This window comes from Lathyrus oleraceus, chromosome 3 (assembly GCF_024323335.1).
Source record: "Lathyrus oleraceus cultivar Zhongwan6 chromosome 3, CAAS_Psat_ZW6_1.0, whole genome shotgun sequence".
In the NCBI taxonomy this organism is placed as follows: Eukaryota; Viridiplantae; Streptophyta; class Magnoliopsida; order Fabales; family Fabaceae; genus Lathyrus; species Lathyrus oleraceus.
Window position 1 is genome coordinate 130794137 of NC_066581.1, and position 27912 is coordinate 130822048.

At 33.1% G+C, this 27912-nt stretch overlaps 2 protein-coding genes across 2 annotated transcripts; one reads left to right on the forward strand and one right to left on the reverse strand.

Moving 5' to 3' along the window:
* The first annotated feature begins 18113 nt into the window (after positions 1–18113).
* LOC127125765 (probable pectate lyase 12) lies at positions 18114–21458 on the forward strand. Its single transcript, XM_051054588.1, has 4 exons — positions 18114–18536; positions 18783–19231; positions 20447–21095; positions 21192–21458. The coding sequence occupies exons 1-4, from the start codon at positions 18397–18399 to the stop codon at positions 21370–21372; spliced, it is 1419 nt and encodes a 472-aa protein (XP_050910545.1). The 5' UTR covers positions 18114–18396; the 3' UTR covers positions 21373–21458.
* A 159-nt stretch (positions 21459–21617) lies between these two features.
* Positions 21618–23327, reverse strand: LOC127125766 (uncharacterized). The gene is made up of 4 exons (XM_051054589.1): positions 23125–23327; positions 22915–23025; positions 22068–22136; positions 21618–21858 (listed from the first exon to the last, which is right to left on the reverse strand). The coding sequence occupies exons 1-4, from the start codon at positions 23266–23268 to the stop codon at positions 21808–21810; spliced, it is 375 nt and encodes a 124-aa protein (XP_050910546.1). The 5' UTR covers positions 23269–23327; the 3' UTR covers positions 21618–21807.
* Between the last annotated feature and the right edge of the window lie 4585 nt (positions 23328–27912).

The window sequence follows — 27912 nt, forward strand, 5'->3', positions numbered from 1 at the left end:
AGGGTCCCTCCATTCTGGACTCACGCTCCTTTGTCTAAAAGCTCTCCCCGGTGAGGGATAAGAGCTGTGAGGTCTCATCCTCACTTCACCTTTTCATCTGCTTCACCTTAGCCTCGTAATGGCAAGGTTAAGAGCGAGCAATACCCATGTACAGATGACTTGCTTCGGCAGTCAAACCCATTGTTTGAGCCCACTTGACTGGTTATAGTGTGTGCTTTGTGAATATTTGTTTGCTTGTATGCTTGTATGCTTGCTTCCTGGATAGGAGTAGCTTGCAGTGGTGCAAGTAGGTAGAAACCTCAACGTAGGGTAATGATGCATGACAACACTAGGCTCGAGTCCAGCTCCCTGGTAGTGTGTCTTCCCTTGGTTTCTGGCTAGATTTTCTTTCCCTTGAGGGGGAACTACATCGCCCTGATCCTCGTTCCAGACGAGGTATGTAGGCAGGAGGCCGTGCGAGGTCTCTCCGAGCACTTTTTTTCCTTTTTGTGTGGGTTTACTTGTTATCTGATTGGGTGTTTGGTTCGGATGCCGACGTAAGTCCAGTGATTGGCGGTCGGGCTCCACGTTTGCCGTTTTGTGCGTGTTTTGGTTCGGATGCTGACGTAATTCCATTGAGTGGTTGTCGGGCTCCATGTTTGCCATCTGTTTGTGCGTTTTGTGTTGTTTGGCGTGCGTAAGCCGAACTACAGTGGCTCTGATTCTCGTTCCAGACGAGATATGTAGGCATAGGATGCGATGTCCTATCGAGCTCCCTTCTCTTAACCCCACCTGCGTTCCCTGTGTGTGTGATGTGTTAGCAACCTTTTCTTTACTTAGAGCGTGGATCCCGTCGAGTACGACGGACGTGAGGGGTGCTAATACCTTCCCCTTGCGTAACCGACTCCCTTACCCTTTCTCTTTGGTCGCGAGACCATTTCCTTTCCAGGTTTCTCTGAGCGTTTCCTTTCCCTATTTTGGGATAAATAACGCGCAGTGGCGGCTCTGTGTTGTGTTTTTATTTCAGCCCGCCGGTTGTTTTTTCGCGGATGCGACAATAACAAACAAAGATATATGGCAAAGAATGCAACATGAATATTTGAATGTTATAATTATGCATGTATATGCATGGTCTATGTATGATTAATGCTGACAAACAGACATATCTAACACAAACAGGTCCAAGAATCAATGGACAGACATTCGGTACTACGTCTCAAAAGAGAAAGCCAAGCCCACTAGGGAAACGCCCAATCTGATGGGGGCAACAGATGCCAGGAAACACCAATCTCTGCAAGGGAATAAAGGCCCATGCTGAGGAGCGAGCAAAGTTACTTCCAGGAACAAAGACTACTGCTAGGGGGACAAGCAGGATCACCGTCACTAAAGCTGGGGATCTTCCAACAGAATGCAGAGATAAGGATAAGATCATGCAGATAAGAAATCTACTGGAGATCTTATCAGGGAGTGATGTGGACTTATGTGGGGAACAAGCACCAAACAGAAGCACATCAAACAACATTCACTTCAAATCACGGAAGGAAATATCTCTACTATGGAGAAGGAGAACCATTCACTTCGTTGGGGAAGAAAACAACACATCTTCCTCAGAAGTTCCAACGCCGAACTAGGGTCAGGTAGAACCTTAGCTGGGGAAGCTAAACACGGATAAGATCCGTCGTAAAAGCAACTCTACCGGGGAAATTATCAAGGAAAGATATGAAACTCCGTGGGGAATAACCACCAAACAAAAGTTCCAAAACTATCACATTTCCTCATATTGCTGGAGAAACAATCTCTGCCGAGGAGAAGAGAAACACCGCTCCGCTGGGGATAGGAAAATAAACACTTTCATCACCCGCTCTTCTAAGAGGAAAAATACCTGAAAAGGAGGAAGCAACAATAGACAGGCTCTGATCAGGAAACTCCACTAGGGGACAAATGATGATGACTGAACCGGGAACAACCCGTAGGCGATCAGCTGGAGATAGCCCGCTGGTGACCGTACTAGGGAGTTTAAAGGGGTCAACCCTGCTGAGGATGAACAAGAGACAAATCTGCTGGAGATTAATGTAGGTGAATCCACAGGGGATAAGCTACAAACCAACTGCTCATGAAGAGAGTTCCTGCTCACTCTACGGGGGATTTCCAATTTGAATGAGGGAAAATCAACTTCCTTGAAGAAGATAGCATGCCAATTTATCAATCTAAAAGGGATTTTAGGTCAATCCACACAAGGGATGACAACCATATAATTGATAACACAGATGCTAGATCCAGCCTCACTGGGGAGCTAGAAGATTAGGACCAAACTCCAGACTCTCAGGGGATCTGGGTGGTGTATCGCTTTCTCTTGCACTCACTGAGGAGACAACCTGAAAGATGATGAAGAGGATAACAGATATGCTAGGAATATAAACCAATGTCTTACCCTTTTGGAGATCATACTATCCTTGGGAGAGCACTGAAGATGTTTCAATTGTCTTTTGAGTCATTGTGAATGTTCACTTTGTTTAAAACAATTTTATAAAAACTTTATTTATTTAAAACAATGATATTTATCAATTAAAACATGCAAACATTTGTTGAACAGAAACAAATAAGAGCGCAAAGAATTGGATAAAGGCTCAAATTTATTTGATGGAATGGTAGTCTGCAAATGACAATCTATAGCATTCTAAAGGCATGAGGCCTAGTTGCTCTTCAAACTCCATTAGCATAGGTAAGGTCCTAAACTCTAAGTCCTTTCTCCATTTACATTGGGTTCACACAAACAAAACAAAACAAGCACAATAGTATATACACAATAATGTGCTCAAGTGAGCAAAAGGCAAATTGCATTAACATAAACATGAGCTCAAGTGAGCAAAAGGCAAAAGCAAATGAATTAATATGCAAGAAATTAAATTGCATAAAAGTAAATTGCAAGAATTAAATACTTGAATTAAAAGTTAGTCATTAGTAGTTAGTGTTAGTGTGCCATAAGACAATTTAGCGTTATGTTAAGCAATCGTAAGTGGACTAATGTAGTAGTCACACCTATCTGAGGCCGGTCAATAAAACTATAGGCAACAAACACAAGTTAGAGACCACGACTAGTAAGCCAAGCTCCTACAACTTGCCATGCCAAAAGAAAAAGAAGAATAATCTTGTATGGATTTAGGTTTTTTGCTTGACCAAGAAGCAACTTATCTCTAATGCAAAGCCATTCACTTGATCTTTGATCAAGATGAATTAGATTTGAATCAAAGAAGGTTAAGCCCCTCATATGTCAAGGCTAACCACCAATCATTAACTTATTGATCAAAAAGAAAAAAGAAGAAGAAGAAGAAGAAGAAGAAGAAATGGAAATGTACATAATTGAAAGTCAAATGACATAAGCAAAATACATTGACCAAATGTAAATGGAATCAACATCAATCAATGGTAAACAGAAGCAAGATGAAGCTTAGAAGTCAAGAAACAAATAAAATATTTTTGGTATTTTTGAGAATTAAAATAATACTTGAATTAAAATAAACAAATAAAGATCAAACTTCAAATCCAATTCAAATCAACTTGGAAAAATTTTCAACATGGTCAAACAAGGTTTGACAAAAAAATTTCATCATTTTTAGAAATCAGAAACTAATTTTAAACAATTAAAAATGAAGAAAATATAACATAATTGAACTAAAATCTCAAATCAATTAAGAAATTGATGAGAATATTTTTCATAGATCCATCATCATTCAAAGATGTTAAGAAAATATTTTTGCATTTTTTGAATATTGGAAACTATTTTAAATGAATTAAAAATAACCAGAAAATAGAAAATTCACAAAAAATATTAAATGAACTCATAAAAAATATTAAAAAATCATTTTCAGAAACTAAAATTAAAAAGGAAAATAATGCAATTGGTCCCATATTTTTTGAATTTAAAATGAAAGAGTTACGAATTTTTGAAATAAAATGAAATAAAAGAAAATAGAATAGAAAATCAAAAATTAGAAAAATCTTGGCGCGTTGGATCACATTCATTAATTGACGTGTCCAATCTGAGGGTTATGAGGCACGCGCGTATGATGATCCAAAGTCAAATGAGAAACACAGGGCATTAATAAAAGTCATAACATTGCATGGTCCAGATTAGATCGGAGTCAAAACATCCAAGCGCTGGGAACTCAGCCACGTGGGGACGGTGGTGGAAACCACCGTCTTCTCTGGTGAGCTTCACAGTTCCGGTGGAATTTGCAAGTTTTGAAAACTTGACCAAAATGGATGACCCTCATATCATTGGAAAGCTAGGGTGATGTACATCACCCCTGTGTCATTGGTTTCTACTCTAGACTCTCATGGAAGGAGAAATCTGTGCTAGAAATTCATGGTGTTCAAACTGAACTTGATCAATTCATGAAATTAAATACACAGATCAATTGCCTCTCACATGAGGACTTCAGAGGAACCAACAAACACAAGAAATGAGCAAGATCCAAGGAGTTTCGAATCAAAAAAGTTTGAACAACAACCTTTGAAGTGAAACTTTACAAGGCACGATATCTTCCAATTCTTTGATGCAGTGTGATCTTGAGATGGCAAAGGAGCTTGGCTAAGGAATTGAAGCTCAATAATCAACCAAGAAAGTTGAAAATTGAAGTGAAAAAATTAAGAGTGAAAAGCAAAATTCCTTTGAGTGAAGGGTGAGGATTCAGTTCTGTAGCAATTTAGGCGCCTTAAGGTTGGAAATGAATGAAGCCAGACATCTGTATTTATAGCAAATGATGATGCAAGCCATGGAAAATTCGCGTGCATGTGGAATGAGGGCCTCCATGCATGGGCCTGTACAAGCGCATGTGAGGCCCAAGTGCAATTGCAAATGCAAGCTAAACATCAGCCAAGTGAATTTGGACGTGCAGATTTGAATGTGTAAGCTTGTGCATGAAGTTTCAACATGTTATGCATAAATGAACATAAATCTTCATCTCTTCGAAAATGCATTTTGCCAAATTGAAACATGGTCATGTGGGTAATTTTTGGAAAGGTCTTGACATGAGGAACAAATGTTATTTTGAACAAAAATCCATTTGGAGTTGGAAAATTATTGAAAACTGATCATGAAGTTCAAGATGCTAAACATGTGTATGTGAATTTTGCCAAAATGGACCAACTTCAAGCCCTTCTGTTACAATGATGCAAGCCTCAAATGACAAAACCTTTAACATAAAAGTTGTATATCTTTTCAAGGCAATCAATTTGGACTTAAATTTTGCATCATTTGGATTTTTGATGATAAAGTTATGGGCACTTGAAGTTGGACTTTTTCACATTTCAATGGCTTTGGTCCAAAGTGACCTATAATGTTTTGTATTATCACATGTGTTTCTTTTATGATTATGAAAATTTGTTTAACATAACAAATTAAGTAGACATATTAAAATTTCCAATTCATTTGATCCCACATCAAAATCATGAAAAATGAATGAGTTAGGTTCTTGGAAAGTTGACCCAAAATTAGGGTTTCAGTCAAAATGATCTATAATGTTTTGAAATGAATGATGACCTTATAAGATTCAAATCAATTTTTGATGAACATTAAAGTTGTTCATATGGCTCTTAAGAACATTTTTTCTCTTGAGGTCATCTTCATTTAACAAACACATTAAAAGTTAGGTCTCAATGGATTTCAAAATAGTCAGATGAATTGACTGATCAACTTCTCAAGTCCAAACTTCAAATCTTGATGAATTGATGATTGAGGACACTCACATAAGCTCAAATATGCATGAAATGATGAATTAAGTAACTTCCCTAGATTGTATTTGATCATGGGTTGAGGTTTCTTCATGAGCAAGGCACAGTCAATGCACAGTTAAATTAAGGTTTTCTTGGATTTTGCAACGAAGGGGACTAAACCTAAGTTTTTTATTAATGGGCCTGACAAGATTTTCGCAACCCTGCTCTTAGGTATCTCAATAGAGAAATCAAGGCTTACGTAGTTCTGGGTAGAAAAATATTTGTTTGTTGGTCGATTTTAGCGAAAGCTATATTGTATTAATCGACGAAAACATTGTTTTACCCAAAACAGATGAGGAGCGGACGTATACCACACATCGAATGGATTTACAAATCAATATTCGGAAAAACGTCACTTATCTCAACTCAACAATTGTGGCCGAAGCATTGCTTTACATCATCTTAAGACAAGGTGTCTTTCGTTTATGAAAAGGTTTTTAAAGATCAATCGTACGGCGGCAAAAAAAAGAGCTTGATTGGTTGAATGTATTTTGGGGCTTGAAAGACGAGTATTTATGACTTGCAAACTCTTACAACTTGGGCCTAATACTCGAGACTACGTTTGGACCTTTCACCCAGGTAATCTTTTTCTTTCAATTTTATTGAAAAAAGACATTTGAATATTTACAAATATTTTAAAGAGAAGACGAATACATAAGGCTTAGAAGCTCTTACAACTTGGGCCTAATATTCGGGATTACGACTGGATATTCCATCCAGGGTAATCTTTTTCTTCAAATTTTATTGAGAAAAATACGTTTGAATATTTACAAATATTTTGAAGAGAAGACGAATACATATGGCCTGTAAGCTCTTACAACTTGGGCCTAATATTCACGATTACGACTGGATATTCCATCCAGGGTAATCTTTTTCTTCAGATCTTACTTATGAAAATGGTTTGAATAGAAAAGGAATTGAGAATGGTTTGAAGTGATTTTAGGATGATTGAAATGCATACAAGTAAATGCGAGCACGTAAAAAGAAAAGAGTTCATTGTAAGAAGGCCCAAGAGTAAGCCACGGGACTAGAAACCAACCAAAATCAAAAGTAAACTGAATTTAGATCTAAGCTATATTAGAGTGGATTCATGTAGGAATCACTCTATAAGAAGGCGAACCAAAATCTATGCGCCCAAGCAATTTTCAAAAGTTAAATTGAATTTTAACTCTGAAATTGCAACTCAATAAAAGAAAAGCAAAATAATTAATTAATTAAAATTAAAATTATCAAATAATTACTTACTAAATCAAAAGTCCATATCAACCTTAAGTCCATGGACCTAAAGTCCATATCAACCTTAAACATAATTACTAACCCACAATAATAATTAAAAATAATAAATAAAATTAAAAAGAACAAACAAAATTAGAGAAAAAATAAATAATAAAAATAATAAAAATAAATTAATAGACCTCAGCCGCTCCCATTTTTCCTCATATTCTCTTCTAAAATTGTTTTTTTAAAGGACCAATCTTGTAATGACACATGGCATGGTTTTTTATTATTAAAAAAAATATGTTCACTGTTCCGGCCGCTAAAGTGTTTGACATAGAGAAATACAAAACTCTATTCTCTTCATATTAAAACATGTTAATCCTCTTAATAAACAAAATAGAAACAATAATTTACTAAGTTGCAGAAAAATAAATAAATCTAAATAATGCTATCATATTGTGGTAATCACTGCACTAAACCTAGCTTATTTTTAAAATGAACAAATATATAGAAATAATACTTAACAAAATAATATGTAGTTACATTTTTACAAGTAAAATAAAATAAAAAAAATGTTGAAATGACAAAATATATGGGGTGAGAATTTGTATGGTGTGGAGATCTACTTCTTCACTTTTTTCTATTAGTTTTCTATTCTTTCAATTCCATTGGAGAGAGAGGGTTTATGTCTTTTTAGTGTGAAAAGACAAAATATATGGGATGAGAATTTGTGATACTGAGTTTTTGAAAAATTAAAGAATGGTTAGTCTTCATGAAGGGTCTTTTTGGATAATCAATGGAGGTTACGTTTTGGTGAGGGGGAAGTATATTGTAGCAGCAAGATTTTTGGGGTGTATGTGAGAGAATCACTTTTTCAATCTAAGTGTGCGGCGAGATTCAAAAATGGTCTTTTTGCAAGCCAAGTGGTAAGAATATATAGTAGGGTTTCTATGGTTTCAATTTTGTTTAATCCAATAATGCCCCTCTAGATATTTATTTGGTGATCAAATGAGTTTAAACAAATAGATTAAACAAAATTATAATTTTTTTTATAAAGATAAATAAAAATCAATTGATCACATATTTGTCTCTATTTTTTTTTTTTATAATAAAACAAAAATAAAAGAACTCAAAATAAATAAAAATTGGTCACAAAAATGTTCGAAAAAATTAAAATGAATGCACTAAAATGATCAGTACAAAATAAATTTTTCGGAAACATATAGGTTTTGATCAAATTTTGAAATAAAAAATGACCGATTAAAAGGCTCGGGTTATTCAAGATGCGACCGAAAAAGTAGTTGAAAAAATAAGACGAGCACGCCAGGTTAAACTACGTAAATCGTGGATTAATAAAATTGACGTATGCAAGCTCGATTTTACAATTTTTTGCCCGCTAATTTCACGTGCACTTGAAAATTAGTTCAACTAGTTTGTCTGTAGATCCGAAAATTTATTCAGGCTGATATTTTAGCCTTATGCAGTATGGAATGCATGTTATGCTATGCAGGGATGCAAAACCTATGATGAATGTATTGAATCGCAAATCCAGGGTCAAAATCAGGGTGTGACACAAACATTTCGATTTATGCATGCAAAAACATGATTTAAAGCAAAATACTATTTAAAAATCATTGCACTCATATATAAGATTATTTGCAAAGATCTAACTTAGAGGAGACTCAATTAAAAAACGATAAATGATAAACAATAATAAATGAGACAAACAATAAGACCAAAGTCCTAGAGGACAGAGCAATTACAATATCTTGATGGCACACAGTGTATAATACTTTCTGAATGCATCATCATCTTAATGAGTAATAGCTCCAGTCAAATCGCTTATGTATAGCTTCTCCAATCACCTAAGTCGAGCATAACATCTTCACATATGATTTATCTCAAGTTGAGTCTAATCAAGATTGGCTTTTAAGTGTTGAATCATCAAGTCTACAAGCTTCAAATTTATGAACCGTGAAGTGTTATAGTAGCCCACTTTGATATTCTGATGGAGAATACAAGATACATTGTCTAGGGCGAGACACCAAATGGATGATGAAAAGATGATGTCTCTGAATGTCATCTTCCATCAAACATTAACAATTATACATGGTCTATATAGGTAAATTAAGACCTCGCAACATCTTTCATCTGAGATGCCTCTAATACATCATAAAATCATATCTTTTAAGGCTTCATCAATGTCAATATTTATGCATGTAATCAATATATATATATATATATATAATAAAGTTGATGAATCATAATTAAAATAAATATTTACCTATATGTTCCATATGCAAAGACTAACATGTTCTAGATAGAGCAAAACTGGTGATATGTTTGATGGCTCCCTAGAACATCCTTCTGGTGTGAGAGGCACATGAATGAACTTGAACATTGAACATGTCCTAAAACTGAGAACCATGACTCTGAGATGATGCTTTTGACTCACGCCGAGAACGCACACCACCAAACGCCTACCATGCCTGAAATTATATACGTTGGACTAGCAACGACTGGTCTTGCTTTATCTTTCTCTATATGCTTTGATGCATGCTGAGAAACTCTATCATGCCTTAATCATTCTTGCTCACCCGTCATTTCTCTGTAATTTCAAACAATGCAAACCTGGTTTAGAATCAGAAAAATTATGTTTAAACTATGTTAATCAAGTTATATTCAGAACTAAATAACCAATAGTAAGTGCTACATATAAATATTAAAATTGAGAAACATACAAAATAAATAAGTGTCTAAATAGCCAGTGTCACATATAAATATGCAAAACAAGAAAGAAAGAAAGAAAGAAAAAAACCAAAAAAAAATTGTCATGATGAGGGGACAATGAATTCCTCGATATAAATATCTTTCGTCCTATAACGATTATTTAGTTGACCATTTCACACAGATTAACAAAAAAGAGTAAATAAAAGAGAGATAATAATTTTTTTACTAAAGTGCTCCTTATCCCGTACTAGTATTGAGAATAATAAAAATAATATTAATAAGAAGAAAAAATTAAAAAAATATATATTAAAAATTGAAACTAATCATTTATTTTAAAATAATTTTTTATTTCAAATGAATAACTCGTTATGAAATGTGGGAATTAATTCCACTCTTCTCATGTGTCTGAAAGCATTTCTTTTTAAATCATCGAAATTAAATTTTTATGAAGTACTTGGAAAATACATAAGGTATATTGATTTTTTTTTAATTTAAATGGTTTTTTTTATCTTTTTGTTTTTGTTGTGACTTACCCATTTACTTCCAAAGAAAAAAATGCAGGTGTTGTAAATTAGGGAGCTCAAGTTCGATTAATAGACATAAAAAAAAAAAAACATAATTGTTTTTTTTTAATTTCAAAATGAGTGTTTTTTTTGTGCGTGGATAAAAATAAAGAGCCATTGGCAAGTTGCATGTCGTGATTGGTGCTAATATGTACGCATAGCCATAGGCCATATAGGTCTAAGAGTCAAAGGCTACTCCATCGACCCCAACAACGAGTGTCTATATTAATTTAGTTAATTTTGTCTCTTTCTTTAATTTAACTTTTAAATAATACCCAGTTTTAAAATATGTTATTTTATTAAAAAAATGTTTTAAAATAAATTTCAATTTTATTTTTTAATTTAACTTATTTTAATCGTGTATAATACTCATAAAAAAGTGATTTATTTATATTTAAAACAATTTCAATTTTGGATACCAATGCGTTGTGTATTGCATATTTTATTAGTATACTCTTATTTCTTGAAATATATTCTACTAATAATAATTAATAAAAAATATTATTATTTTTATTATTAGAGTTAAATAATTAATTAATTTTTTAAGCATAGTAAAAAAATTTAATAAGACGAAGGAGGAAATATGATATACACTATTCTCAAATTCTTATAATTCACTTTGCAATGTAAAACACATTTGTAGATAAAGAAATTTAATTTGACATCAAGTATTAAAAAAAACTTTGTGAGTATGAGTCTTTTCAATTATATATCCAACATTTTTTTTATTTCTAGTTAATGTGAGACTTAATCACTTACACTTGAATCGAAACAATCCCCCACAAGTATGAGTCATCCATATCACTAGCCTTGATTCATAGTATGATCCAACTTCCGCTCCTCCATTGAGTCTAATCAAGCTCTGATACCACTTGTCAGAGAGTGGGAGGAGCATCAAAAGTGTGAATAGACTAAACGTTTAAGATCTAAGATACCTTAACACCAGATATCCATGTTGCATTAGTTAAGTCTGATAATGATGCAATCAAACTCTGGCGTATGCGACTGGGCCATCTCACTGAGCATGGAATGATGGAACTTCATAAGAGAAATCTATTTAAGGGTGTTCATAGTTGCAAGTTGGATTTGTGAAAAAAATGTGTACTTGAAAAATTATGTTGTGTTTGGCTCAAGATCGGAAAGCGCAAACAGAGAGAATTTTAAACTATGTGCGTACATGTGTCTGAGGGCCTAACAAAGAGGTTTTCATGGATGGTTTCAGGTAATTTGTGACTTTCACAGATGATTTTTCTCGTTAGGTTTGGGTGTATTTCTTGAGTCAGAAACCTGAAGTCTTTACCAAGTTAAAGTTGTGGAAGACAAAGGTAGAAAACCAAACAAGCAGAAAAATCGAGTATTTACGATCAAATAATGGTACATACTACACTGATTTGAATTTTAAGAGGTTCCATTAAAAACAAGGTATTAAAATACATTTCTCAATTTGTAAGACACCTCAATAAAATGGTATGGTAGAGACAAGCAATTGGTCTCTAATTAAAAGGGCAAGATGTATATTGTTGAATGTTGGATTATCAAAAGATTTATGGGCAGAAGCAGTTAACATTTTTTATTATCTTATCAACGGGTTGCCACAAATTTTATTGTAAGGGAAGGTTGCAGAGGAGGTATGGATAGGTAATCCTATTGATCTTGAAAACTTAAGTGTGTGTGTGCGCGCACGCGTATGTGTGCGCGTGTGCGTGTATGTTGTGTGTGTGTGTGTGAATTTAATATTTAAAACCCAGATTTCAAAAATCACATAAAAAACTTTTCTTTTTCCTACAAACTGATAAAAAAAAATTATACAGCGAATCCCACAATAGATTTTGAACACAATCACCACCATCTTTATATGCCTTTCACTTATAACAATATTCCCCATAAAAAATTCAGATTTTAAACCCAAAATCACTATCATCTTTGTCTCACGAATAACATAAAACAAAGAATAACCTTGTAGAATTTGTGACAAAATAGGTGGAGTTGGTTCATTCAAAGAAAGAATAAAATTCATTGAAAGAGAGATTAGGGTATTAAGACTACTTAAATATATGAGAGAGGATGAAGTTAAAATGATGAAGATAAATAGGTCCATAAATATTTGTGTTTCTAACATAGAAGAAGGAGAAGAAAAAAGTTATGGATTTGTTTTTTTAATGGTTCAATTTTTAAATAGTTTTATAATATTTATATTGTTAGAGAGAATTGATTTTAAAAATAATAATTTATTTTTCTGGTTAAAACCTACTATAACGTGTAAAAGGCTACTGGTCCAGGGTGGACCAAAACATTGCTTCTTCATGCTAAATGTCACCATTAATAATTGTTAGAACTTTGAGAGTATTACAATTTCGGTGTATTTCTTTCATCACCCAAGAGGTGGAATATATAGTTACAAATGACTATACAAAATAGTATTTTGTGTTAAATGGTGTGATTTGAAATGATACATTTCACTATGTGAATTAATATTGTGTGTGTGTGCATGCGTGAGTGCGTGCATGCATGTGTGTGTGTGTGTGTGTGTGTGAGAGAGAGAGAGAGAGAGAGAGAGAGAGAGAAAGAGAGAGAGAGAGAGAGTGTGTGTGTGTGTGTGTGTGTGTGTGTGTGTGTGTGTGTCAAGTGAAGATTGATCCAAACTTGATCTAAGTTTGATCCAAAGTCGAAGAAGTATGTCCTTGTAAGACACCTCAATAAAATGATATGGTAGAGACAAGCAATTGGTCTCTAATTAAAAGTGCAAGATGTCTATTGTTGAATGTTGGATTATCAAAAGATTTCTGGGCAGAAACAGTTAACATTTTCTATTATCTTATCAACAGGTTGCCACAAATTTTATTGTAAGGGAAGGTTGCAGAGGAGGTATGGATAGGTAATCCTATTGATCTTGAAAACTTAAGTGTGTGTGTGTGTGTGTGTGTGTGTGTGCGCGTGTGTGTGTGTGTGTGTGTGTGTGTGTGCGCGCGCGTGTGCGCGTGTGCGTGTGTGTGTATGTTGTGTGTGTGTGTGTGTGTGTGAATTTAATATTTAAAACCCAGATTTCAAAAATCACATAAAAAACTTTTCTTCTTCCTACAAACTGATAAAAAAAATTTATACAACGAATCCCACAATAGATTTTGAACACAGTCACCACCATCTTTATATGCCTTTCACTATAACAATATTCCCCATAAAAAAATTCAGATTTTGAGCCCAAAATCACTATCATCTTTGTCTCACGAATAACATAAAACAAAGAATAACCTTGTAGAATTTGTGACAAAATAGGTGGAGTTGGTTCATTCAAAGAAAGAATAAAATTCATTGAAAGAGAGATTAGGGTATTAAGACTACTTAAATGTATGAGAGAGGATGAAGTTAAAATGATGAAGATAAATAGGTCCATAAAGATTTGTGTTTCTAACATAGAAGAAGGACAAGAAAAAAATTATGGATTTGTTTTTTTTAATGGTTCAATTTTTAAATAGTTTAATAATATTTATATTGTTAGAGAGAATTGATTTTAAAAATAATAATTTGTTTTGCTAGTTAAAACCTGCTATAGTGTGTAAAAGGCTACTGGTCGAGGGTGGACCAAATCATTGCTTCTTCATGCTAAATGTCACCATTAATAATTGTTAGAACTTTGAGAGTATTAAAATTTCAGTGTATTTCTTTCATCACCCAAGAGGTGGAATATATAGTTACAACTGACTATACAAAATAGTATTTTATGTTAAATGGTGTGATTTAAAGTGATGCATTTCACTATATAAATTAATATTCTCTCTCTCTCTCTCTCTCTCTGTGTGTGCGCATGTGTGAGTGTGTGTGTGTGTGTGTGTGTGTGTGAGTGTGTGTGTGTGAGAGAGAGAGAGGGGGGGGGGGGGGAGTGTGTGTGTGTGTGTGCGTCAAGTGAAGATTGATCCAAACTTGATCTAAGTTTGATCCAAAGTCGAAGAAGTGTGTCTTTGTCGGTTACAAAAAATGTGTGAAGGGGTTTAAGTTATGGAATCCAATTAAAAAGAAGATGGTAATCAATAGAGATGTTGTTTTTATAAGTACTTAATGTTTAAGAAAGAAGTTGCAACATATATGTTAGCATATGAAGCAGAAACTTCCAGCAAACAAGTGATTCAGTTGGATGTTGATTCGTCACTAGTGAATAATATGCAGGTAGTGTTTGAACTATAAGAGGAACTAGGAATTGATATTGAAATTGACCACACACCTGAAGTTTCAGATGAAGTACACGATTATGTTCTTGTACATGATAAAGAACATCGTTCAACCAAGCCATCAGAAAGATATGGGTATGAAGACTTTGGCTACATATGCATTTCTTACTAGTTTTGGAGCTCCTTCCATCTTTCGAGAGGTTATATCTAGCCATTAGAAACATAAGTGGATGAGTGCAATGGTCGAGGACATGAAGTCCTTGAAGAAAAATTAGACATAAGAGCTTCTTCAACTTCCTAAGGGGAAAATGGTCATCAGTTGTAAGTGGGTGTTCAAGAGAAAACCAAGCGTAACAGAAAAGGAAGGGGAAAATTTCAAGGCTCGTCTTATAGCAAAAGGGTACTCATAGTAGAATAGTAGAAGAAGATTGACTATGATGATATTTTTTCTTTGATCGTTAGACATAATTCAATCAGGTTCATGTTAGCCTTGGTATTCAACCAAGACATGCATTTAGAGTAAATGGATGTGAAGAAATCATTTTTTCACGGTAATCTAGATGAGAAATTTTACATGGTGAAGCTAGAGGGGTTCAATGACACTTTACATGGCAGACTAGTTTGTAAATTGAAGAGATATTTGTATGGTTTAAAATAGTCTCCAAGGAAATGGTACAAGTGCATTGATTCATATATGCTCAAATTGGCTAAAAAGGTGTGAGTATGACTCTTGTGTTTATGTTAGGAGCCTTAATGATGACTCTTTTATTTTCCTATTAATGCATGTTGATGATATGTTGATTGTTGCTAATCATTTACATGATGTAAATGAATTGAAAATCATATTGGGAAAGAAGTTTGACATGAAAGACTTGTGCTACTAAGTGTCATATCCTAATATTTCCCCTTGATCAATAAATCAATACATTCATAAGACATCTGCATCATCTATACACCATAGCATGCATTTCTTTCTGCATTATGCTTAAAATGTCGACTAGAATAAATTTTCGGTTATACAGACAGACTAGTTGAATCAATTATCAAATGTACGTAAAGTTAACAGTCAAAAAATTTAAAGATCGAGCTTGCAGACGTCAATTTTATTAATCTACGGTATGCGTAGTTTAACCTGGCGTACTCGTTTTATTTTTTGAATTTGTTTGCAGCCGCATTTTGATCAGTCTGAGTCTTTCAATCGAGCAATTTTTACTTCAAAATTTGATCAAAATCTGTTTATTTTCCAGAAGTTTATTTCACACTGATCATTTTAGTCCATTCATTTTAATTTTTTGAGTATTTTTACGCACACTTTTTTATTCATTTTGAGTCCTTTTATTTTTATTCTATTATTAAATTGTTCGAAAAAATAATTAGAATTATCCGTATGCTCATTTTGATTTTATTGTGTTTATTTTAAAAAAAATGTGTTAATTATATTTGATTTAATTGATTTAAATTAATTTGAATTTCGTGAAGCATCTAAAAGGGGGGCATTATGGCCATTTTAAATCAATTGACAATTTTTATCTCCTTGTTTTCATTATATTTCCAGTTTGTGTAGTTGATTCCATTTCATTTTAGATGCGTGGTTGTTGTTTGTTCCTCTATTGTTGATGTTCTGGATCACTATTAATAAATTGTGAATATGATTCTAATGCATTGTGTAAATCGAATTTCTAATATGGGGATTCCGACATTTATTTGTCGTTATGCCGCCGAAATTTTATTTCAATATATTGATTTGATTTCGTTGGGTTATGATTCACTCATAATTAAAGAAGAAGAGAAATGAAGAAAACGAAGAAGAGGAATGAAGAAAATGGAGACGTTTGGAAACAGAGGGTGAGGCGCGGTTAAGAAGATGGAAGGTGTAAAACGTAGGGTTTATATTACATGAAGAAGACAACCTGCATTTATATTTCATTACTATGATTTTATATAATATTATTATTTCAATTTAAAGTTAATTAAAAATATAAAATAATGATTTAGAAATATTACATATGAGTTAGCAAATGACAAATAAGTATTGTGGTAGTCATGTTATTAAAAATAGACATCAGATTTGATGGAGGACTAAAAGCCTCAAAAACCATACTAAATGGACTAAATTTTTTGATTTTAAATGGATGGAGTAAAAGAAAAATAAAATGGATAATAGGGGGAACAAAATTGTAATCTATATTTTTTTTAAATGTGAATACAAAGTTACAAGTAAATGTAATATTAAAAACAAATTTTCTTGATATTTTAAAAGAAAAAATTATAGTAAGAAAAATATTTTTGTATTGATCAATTATTCAAAAATTTATCTTTATTAACTAATTAGTTAAAAAAACAAATATTGACGAGAGGTGCATAAATAAATGATTAACACATCAATTATTTTAATAATAATTTATTATATATTCGTATATGTGATAAATATTAAGATGTGTATAAATTCTTTAAAAACTATATTTTTAACCAATAATTAAATAAATAATAAATATATTTTTAATTATCTTAAGACCACTAATTATGTAATAAATGGGAAAAACTATTTTTTATAAACGGAAAAAATGTATTATTGATACAAATGATTTTATAAATGAAAAAAAGTCTATTGTTGATATAAATATTTTTATAAATAAGAAAAATATTATTTTTTATGATAATATTTTTATAAATGAAAGAAAAAGTTTATTGTTGATACAAATATTTTCATGAACCCAAGAATTCTATTTTGTTGATACAAATATTTTTATAAGCGGAAAAATTGTATTGTTGATACAAATACTTTTATAAACAAAAAAAATATATTGTTGATAAAAATATTTTTATAAAAAAAAAATATTTCTTAAAAAAAGTGTATTGTTTATACAATATTAAAAAGCAATTATTAATAACAAATTTTAAAAATGATTTTAATTTCTTAAATAAATAATATATAAGTACTATGCATTGACATCAAATAGATAAATATGAGTATTATATACTAATATCAAAGTTTAATATAATAAAATATTTTATCTCACATTAGTATGAGTTGATTACCTATTTTATTTTAATCAACAATTATTTTTATTAGAGATGCAAAATCTTTATTTTTAACCGTCATAATTTTATTTTTTTTTCCTTCTCCATCACATGTTCTTATGATTATTTAATACAATTAAATTTATTTGATCGTTTATCATAGTTATTTTATAATTAAATAATTTATTTAAAATTTTACATGTGTACCTATATCTATATATCTATATATATATATATATATATATATATATATATATATATATATATATATATATATATATATATATATTTTATTATAATTTTTATATCAAATGCCCTACTACAACTATATATTCTGATTAAAATTTAAATAAATTTACTCATTTAATAATTATATATTTTCTTTATCAATTAAAATATTTTATTTATATGAAATTAAATATTTTTATTTAAATTATATAATATTGTGCAACTCATGTAAACATAAGGTTCTCTTATTATTTATTAGAGAGAAAAAATAGAGAAAGTATAAATATAATAAATATCCTACCATAAAATTCTTATATGTTGAACAGTGAATGACTCTGTCTGTGTGACCATTTCCTCGAGAAAAGTGGATTCCTTCAAAATTTTCCTACTTTTTTTTCAACTCTCTCACTCTCTATCTCACTCACACACCGTTTCCTCTTTTCCTTTTTCTCATTATTAATCACAAGATTTTCTCTTTACCATCATTAGCATAAAGAGCATGTAGTAATATACTAATACTAGTATTATTTTTCTTACTACTATACCACAACAAAAAAATCCTATGTTTGTTTTCACACTCAACCACATTCATCAATTATTGATATTTTCTCCCATGCTTATTAATTCTCCTTACTCAATACTCTCCAACACTTTTTGAAAAACCACCCAACCATGACACTGTAACCTAAGTTACTCAGTGTTGAAAAATTCATCTGACAATGTTTCATACAAACACAATCTGCATTTTGGTTACTATCATTGTTCTGAGTTCCTTTTCACCACTTGGAATAGCAATGCTGAACTTAACTCTCCCTGGAACTCACCCTGACCCTGAGGCTGTTGCTCATGAAGTTCACAGGTACTCACCTTACATTTAAACGTAGTTTCATACTCAGTCAGTAATGTCTTTTAAGTTTTTGAAGATTCTGTGTAAGTTAATTAGGATTCAACTGTGAAAAGATATATGTCATATTTAGTAACATTTGACAATTATTTTATGAATTTTATTTAACTATGGTTTAATACTAACAAATTTGAGATTTTGTGTGATAGTCCGTCTTGACAGATCTAAATGTCCTTTTCCATTTTATTTTATTGTGTTTAGGAAGGTGAATGCATCAATGGCAAGACGACAAACACTATCATCCGGATCTGCATGCGCCACAGGAAACCCAATTGACGACTGTTGGAAATGCGATCCAGAATGGCCAAACAATCGCCAAAGGTTAGCAGATTGCGTAATCGGGTTCGGTCAGTATGCAAAAGGAGGAAAAGGTGGTGAATACTACGTTGTAACGGATTCATCAGACGATGATCCCGTTACACCAAAGCCTGGTACATTAAGATACGCGGTTATAAAAAACGAACCGTTGTGGATCGTATTTCCTAGTAACATGATGATTAAGCTGAAGCAAGAGTTGATTTTTAATAGCTATAAAACCATTGATGGACGTGGTGCTGATGTTCATATTGTTGGAGGAGGGTGCATTACTTTGCAGTTTATTAGTAATGTTATTATACATAACATTCATGTTCACCATTGTCACCCTTCAGGTAATTTCTCAAGTTTATAAATGTGTTGTGCACATGTTTTGTTTGGAAAAATGGAAAAGTTGTGTTTGTTTTGTGGAGATTTTTTGGATAAAGTGTTGGAAAATATTTTTATTGTTTTGAAATTGTAAATTACGCCGCTCGGAATATTAGTCATTATGTGGGGTTTGTTTTCTGTTGTTAATAGAAAAAAAAGGTATATGTGGGGTCTGTTTTGTACCTTCTCATAAACCGAACATTGACTACTACTAAATTGTTTCTCAAATGTCTCAAAAGTCTCTTCTAAATATTACTAATATATGACTGTTTTTAGTTTAATCAAATTATAACATGCTTTAAGTATAAGTTATGCTGTTAATTATGATGAACATTATTAGCAGAGTTTAATAATATACTAGAAATTTTGTAAAAGAAAACTATGTCTGTGTTTTATTAAGAAAAAAAATTGTATTTCGGTCTAAATTCTAAACAATTTTTACTATTTAATTTCACTTTATTTAATTTTATACGATACTTTTTAAAAGATTATTCATTTATTTAAAACATTGTTTTTTTGATAATCTTAGCAGTAAATATTATCATAGGTACTTTAAAATAAATTTATATTGAACATACATTCTTTTGAGAATAGATTATCTACCGTATATATTTTATGCAGTGAAATCTGAACCCTTAATTTATTTACATTTGATTTAATTTGAGAGAAAGTCACTTTAATGAACGGTAAAGATATCCCATGAAAAATCGGTCGGAGAGAATCCTCTCCCCATTCTTTTCATTGGTTTTAACAAGTGTGACACTAATAAAAGAGAGATATGGAGAAAGAAAAAGAATGGGGGAGAGAAAAAAGATATAAACAATGAGTGTTAATATAGAAAAAGCTGAATGATAAAGATAAAGAAACAAAAATCTAAAAAAAAAAAGTTGTAAGAAGAGTGAAGTGATTTCAGAAACAAAAAAGTAATGGTTGAAAAAGCTGTCTAGCCACTTGTAAAAGTACCAAGAAGAATAAAAAAGAACAAAAATCCCAAGAAAGCACAACCATTTTATTTCATAGTATCACTTTGCATTCTCAGTCAATTGTTTAGAAGATGTAAATTGTTTCATGTATTATTGCATGTTAGAAATCATGTAACCATGGTCACAACGAGTTTGAGTGAATTACAGTGGTACCATGATTTTGTTTGAATTTCACATAGTTTTTGTGGTTCATTGCAGGAAACACAAACGTACGATCTAGTCCAGAACACTATGGTTACAGAACATTATCAGACGGAGACGGAATCTCCATATTCGGTTCGAAAGACATATGGATCGACCACTGCACACTCTCTCATTGCAAAGACGGACTAATAGACGCAATAATGGGCTCAACCGGAATAACAATATCCAACAACTTCATGTCACACCACAACGAAGTCATGCTCCTCGGACACAGCGACGACTACCTCCCCGACTCAGGAATGCAAGTCACAATCGCGTTCAACCATTTCGGGGAAGAACTCGTTCAGAGGATGCCGCGTTGTAGAAGAGGATACATCCATGTCGTCAACAACGATTTCACTCAATGGGAAATGTATGCCATTGGAGGAAGTGGCGAACCGACTATTAACAGTCAGGGAAATCGTTATGTTGCTCCGGTTAATCTTTTTGCAAAAGAGGTTACTAAGAGAGTTGAAACGGAACAGAATAAGTGGAAAGGATGGAATTGGAGATCTGAAGGTGATGTTATGGTTAATGGTGCTTTCTTTGTTACATCTGGTGAGAGTCTTGAGGTTAAGTATGAGAAAGCTTTTAGTGTTGAACCTCAATCTGCTGATAGGATTGTTTTTCTTACCATGAATGCTGGTGTTCTTGGTAATGCAAGGTACCAACCAATGTTTAACTCGTTATTACCTGTGTTATATTTCGTGCATCAGATTCGTGTTATGATACTCTACTATGTGTTGTGATGAATGAGCAGGGACAATAACGTGGGAATGTGGAGCAGAGGACCAAGCAGCAACGATGAGGGTGTTTCAGATCCTGGCCCGGATTACACAGACGATATGTCGGGCAGTGCACTACCGATGTTGTCGTCTTCTTTTACTATGTTGTGCTTCTTGTTGTCTTACAGAGTGATTCTGTTAACAGTGCTTCTATAACAATTCAGGAATGTTGTTGAGCATGTAATGGTACACTATCTGTATTTCTCTAAATTGGAATGAAAAGGATCTCCTACTCTTCAAAAGTACTATAAGCTAATTCAATAGAAACAATTTTATTACGGGTGCGTGCTACAAGAAGAAAATGCTCAAGCTAACTTTCGAGTTTTCCAATTTAATCAAGTTTTATGATTACTTATTAAAAAAGTCTTAATTGATAGACTTTTATGAACAAGTCAAATAAGTGATTAAAAAAGAGGTACTAGACTTTTATGAACAAGTTAAATAAGTGATTAGAAAAGAGGTATACTAAAAGAAATGGGGAAGGAAGGGGTTCAGGACAAAACTGTCTTAGATTGCTCTCTTGGGAAAATGTAAGTACTAAGACTGGATACAAAACGAGCCGAATCTTCACCTTTCATAAATATCATCGTATCAGCGATCTATGAATGATTTGTTCATAAGTTCCACAGCATCATCCAAGACCTGCATGCACAAAAATAACTACATTAATCAGGAAAGTTCGTTGCATATTTAGAATTGCATCGTTCAATGATTTTTTGTTCACTTAGTTCATCAAAAGCATTAACTACAGACTTGAACCAGCTCTAAGCATTTCAAGAACTCATTATGTTACACGGAAAGTAAGTGCCAATATCCCCCTTGTATGTAGGAGAATATAAAAAGGACTTTACCTTCCCAAGCGCCTTAAGTTCTCGCCCGACGGGTTCCAAAAATTTCAAGTCAACTTCGATAGGCCAGACCTGTTCAAATAAGAAGCCGGAAAGAAAAATGTTGAAGTGCGGCTCTTTACCAAAACTAAATATTTCTAAAGAGCACTACCCCGAAAGAGAAACATAAATATTAGAGAAAACCAAAACATAAACTACAAGGAGGAAAACATGAAAACACATGATAATAGGAGGAAGAAATATCAGCATTCGTGAACATAGATCACTTTTGAAGCACAAAACAGGACAAATGTCCTTTGTTGCAAAAATGATCACTCATTCGATGTACACAAAATTTGACATGGCAAGAAAATTTGGACAATAAGTTGTTTCATTGTAACTATTACTTAAACTAGAAAATAGAAATATAAAACAATTTGTTAAACTAAATAGGTCTCGAAACTGAGAAGAAAATGCCAAAAATTAGAGAGGATGCCATTAATATTAGGGTTACAGCACATGAGGTAAGCATTTAACACCTACGTAGCACCGACATCTCTGAAAGAACACTGTCTCAGTGTGTTGGAACACCTGCACTAATTTACTCATTTTTTTCAAATTATTATCGATGTCGTTGTCTCAGAGTCGGGGTCGTATCCGTGCTTCATGGTTTAACACCATTTCGATTGATCAATTAATCGTGAAAAAGTGGTTTAAACATAAAGAAAAGAGCATCAAGAGTTATGCTATGCAACAAAATCAATTCACTCAGAATCCAATTCTCGCTGAACCAAAAACATACTAAATATACCCCCAACAGAAAGCACAGTACACAAATCATGATATAAAAGTTGAAAGAAGGAAAAGGTACCTTGAGACCAAGTAGTTTAATGGGAGTAATTTGACCAGGTACTAAGCATTCAGGACCAGCTGCTTCCACTATAGCCTCATCACTCAAACCATTCCCTATAGGATCTGGATGCTGAAAAAAACCAAAAAAAAATTGAAACTTTGAGTTGGTTTATGATGAATGGTTAAGAAATGCAACGAAAAAGGAATAGAGTGAGAGAAAGAGAGAAACCCTCATGATGGAAATTGCATAATCGGAGAGAGGTGTGTGAGAAACGCGAAGAATGGGAGAGTGGTGAATTTTGGGTAATGGTTTTAGTGAAGATGATGAAGCTCTCCATGGCACATCGTCTTGGAAGGAAGTGTTTTTCGACATTATCTATTTTTCTACACACTTCACAACCAACACATGTCATAGATGAAGTGAGAGTGGGTGAAGATATCTTCTTGGACTCAACTTTTGGGCTTTTCTTTTTACTTTTCTTACCCCCCTCAATTTTTTGAAGTCTTCGCCACACTTCATATAGTGTTCATTAATCTTATGGAAACTCAAATATGCCCTAATGCGTGGTTCGGAGATTAAAATTTGGACGCACCAATTATGCAGCGATTTCATTAGAAAGGCACTCTCATCTAAGTAAAAAATGTATATGAATTTCAATCTCTAGACTAACCCTTAGAATAATATTATCTTTATATTTTACTTGTGTGTTAAACATAGGGATGAATACGAATTTCAAAATTCTAACACATCCTAGACAATATTTATGCATTTGCTAAGTCTTTATTTTAGAACAGTGGGGTGGATAAGAATTATGAACACCTTGACAATAACTAGGAAGAGATTTTCATATAACTAGATAGCACATCATACATTATTCGCAGAATAAATCATGCACATAAGTCAGTCATAACTAAGATCGGATTTTCATAACTCACTCAAAAATCATACATCAACGTTCATAAAATACAACTAACCATATAAGTTTTCAAATTGTTTACAAAATACAAATAAATATACAATTACTATTGGGTATATCTAACGCTCATGTTCCTCATTTGCATTCTATACTGCAATGTATGTTGTGTCTCTGTTAAGATTTCCAGTATATTAGAATGTGTTCATGCATGTGTCCTTACCCTTAAATGTCTCAAATTCATATCAAATCTTATTAAGAAAATTTGTACATGTGTCCTAATGTAGCATAGTTATAACGTATTAAGGAATTGTATGCATCACAATAAATAAATAAAAAGTAAGGATATGATAAATTTACCAAATGTGAGAGATGTTTTTGCTTTGCTTGAATAGAAAGGAGTAGAAATTGATGAAGATCCTAGGTATGAACATACATGAGTAGAATTTAAGAAAAAGATTGGAAAAGCGTCTGGATTTTGAAATAATAAGTTTAATTCAAAGTTTGAAATCTAGATATTTCTCTTACTTTGATTTGGCCATGGTTCTTGAGGAAAGGTTTGTTGAGGTGTGCCAGGGTGCTCCCGGATTCCAAAATTCATACATTTTTTACTTGTATTTGTCGTTTGTTTTGGTAATTCCATATTCCAATCCAAATTTTAGGGGTATTTCAGAAATTTCGCTAGGTTGTGTGAGTGAGACATGGGGTGCAGTGAATAATCCTCAGTTTTTTGGGATTGTTCATTGCACCCTGTATTGGTATATTTGTAAAAGGCCCGCAATGGGCATTTTGGAGGAAATGGATATAACATCTTACCCATAATATATCTCTAGTTTCCCATTTTCTAGATTAGTCGCCCTCTCCTTAAGTACATCACATGCTCCTTTGGAAACCCGTCCAAAACGTGCGATCATGGGAGGTGACGTAACCTCATTCCACAACGCTAAAGAAGAAGTCTTATGGAAGTTAATCGTGCGCTCATGAATAACAAGGGATTAACGACCTACTCCCACATTCTCTCAAAGGTGGTTGCTATTTCCAATGGGGCTAGAATCAATGCCCAACACAACTATAAATATTTCAACTCTGAAGTTGAGAGGAGAAATCTCATACTCACACAAAAATACTAGATACATTGAGCTTCTTAATTTTCTAAGCGAGTTATCTTTAAACCTTACAACAAACTCTTAGATCTATTACAACCCTTAATCATTAAGGATTGTCATGTATTATACTTTTAACAAGTACAATTGACGCCCTCTGTAGGGCCTTTTAAATTGGCTTGAATGCGGTTGTGAATGTTGTGATTGATGATTCATATGTTTCCTATCATAAAATATGTGCATTGACGACATACTTCTTGTTCTTGGATGGCACAAATATATTCCTAGACTAAAGTGCATCTTATATCAAAATTGTCAACATTAAATGCTTCATGGAATTGAAGAGCTTATAGAAGATGAGACACATGACAAGAAGCAATTGTTTATTTCAAGTAATTTATTTAGGCACTTACTAATATTAATTTCATATCACTTGTGCTACACCTTTATTGATATTTCATCTAACCCATTTTTAAGCATTAATCCTCCAACATTTTCCATGTATCGCCGATTGGGACTATGTTGAAAACTACACTAAGGATTTTCCACATACGTGCTTGATCATCTCACTCAAGGGTAATCCGACACCCGAATCGTCCTGACTTGCTATTGGCTGCATCCTACCGGATGATATTTAGTTAACATTATACGGTGAGAACTGTCAGACATGACCTTTAGAGGTGATATATTGCTACTCTAGATGGTTGGCTTATGGGTCTCAACTTATGTATCCACATCTACCTGAAATAGTATTGGGACAATTCAGGTATTCACAGGGTAACCCAGGGACCCCGCATTTGTTGCTTCTGTCACTGTCCTCTACAAGGATATTGATGTGATATTTGATGACTACCATGAGTATATGGTGCCATAAAATGTAATTAGTATGCTAACTCATCGTCCATGGAGTATGGTATATGGTTACATTCAATGATTTTAAGTGTCATATCCTTACAAGGCACCCGATCCATAAATAGATCCACATAGACCAGCTCATCGGGAGTTACTAGAAGAGGAATATGAGAGGGAGGACCATGTCGTTGATGTATTGTCTATATATCACTGTATTTTTGTGCTTGGAAGAGACCTCATTGTTCGAGGAAAGTTTTAGAAAGACACTCCTGAAAGTGTCATTTTGGATGTGATATTATCATATGCACGATTCGCACTATAATACATGAGTCATGGGAGGAACCGGGGCGTTAGATATACCTGGTAATTGTATTTTAATTTGTATTTTAATAACATTTTGAATGATTCAGTTATGTGTGACTAATGTTTGTTTTACGAATGAGTTGTGGAAATTTGTTCTTAGTTATGAATGACTTATGTGTATGATTTATTGTGTGAGAAAACAACTAGTACATATGAAGAACATGTAATGAATTACTTAGTGCATATATATACATACTTGACAGTCACCTCTATATTCAGAAACAAAACAAAAAACATCATGAGATATACCAGTGATAAACTTAGATAACTCATATCAGTCCAAGGATGTAGTAGTGCTACTAGACAAAAACAAAATTCCCAAGTGTTCTATTATGTTCATAATATTGTCCAGGAATTCACAATACCGCCTAGGGATTTGTTCGGATATTGAAATTCATATATGTCTTTTACTTGGATGAGAGTGTGTTTTTATGAAGATATTTGTTGATTTGTGGTTGTGTGGTGCGTCCAGATTTCAATCTTCTTTCAGTCTCCTGGTAGTGACAAAGGGTATTTTTTTTAATTTCCATAGAGTTTGGGATGTTGTGAACAACCCCCATTTTTTTAAGTTCAGCTTCACCCATTATACGACTTATTATTTTGCCAAGGAGTTTTTTTTTCTAATAAACGGTTAGTTTGTTAGTTGTTATGTTAATGTTTTCTCCTTCACTAAAGATCGAACCCTAATATTTTTAACTCTTTCACTCCTAATATATTATATTAGCTAAGTTGGAATTTAAGGACTTGTCAAGGAGTATGTAATATGTGTTGGAAATTCACCAAAACCTATGGAGAATTTCAATCAATCTTGATGAATAAGATTGTTATCATCCATACAATAGAAATGAAAAGATAAGAACAATGGAGAAAGAAAGAAAGTAAAGAACGATGAAGGAGAAGAAGAATTAAAATTATACAGAGTTTCTATCTGTCCACAAACTGTGGAAAACTTCTTATTCACTTTGCAACTGTAAAATACTATGAATTACAATGTTATGAATACTCTATTCACTTCATTACAAGAATAAGGGTTACTCCTGAAGGAGAATTGCGGTCCAAAACGCAGCGGAAATTAAAATTTCTCCTTTAGAGATCCTTACGAATGGTCATGATCAGTGATAGAATATTTACCTCTTGTGATGATCGAAACCTTTGGTGCAGATCTCTTGTGACGATCAAAACCTTTGATGCAGATCCACGAAGCGATCACGAACGTTGAACGATGACAACGTCTCTACTCAGTCCACACGAACGGGTTCCTTCAATCTCAGTGTTAGCTGGTACGAATGAAGGCTTTGAGTGAGAGAGAGAGAGTGAGAGAAAACGAAAATAATGCAACCGCAACTTATGCTTCTGCACAAGGGTTCTATTTATAGAACCACTTGTGTGGGCTTCAAGCTAAAAAGCCCACTTAAGTGTATTTTGGCCCATATCTTATAATAGGCCCAAAATCACTTAAGCCCATGGTACCTTACCATATTTCGTATTCTACTCAAGTACACCGTACCTTACGATGTTCTATAATTCACTTAAGGGCACCGTGCCTTACGGTATTCCTTAGTTACTCTATCTCTCATCAATCCATCCTTTGTGTGTGACCCTGTAGGTTTTCGTGACGTTGGCAATTATATTAAATTACGCATTTAACATAATAAACAGTGAGCGGTATCTAGCAACACATCACTGCTACCCAAGACACGAAAATGTCATGTGATCTGACAAAACCATCTGTGATAATAATTATGTGTATAATTACCCTTTTGCCCTTATGTCTATATTGAACAC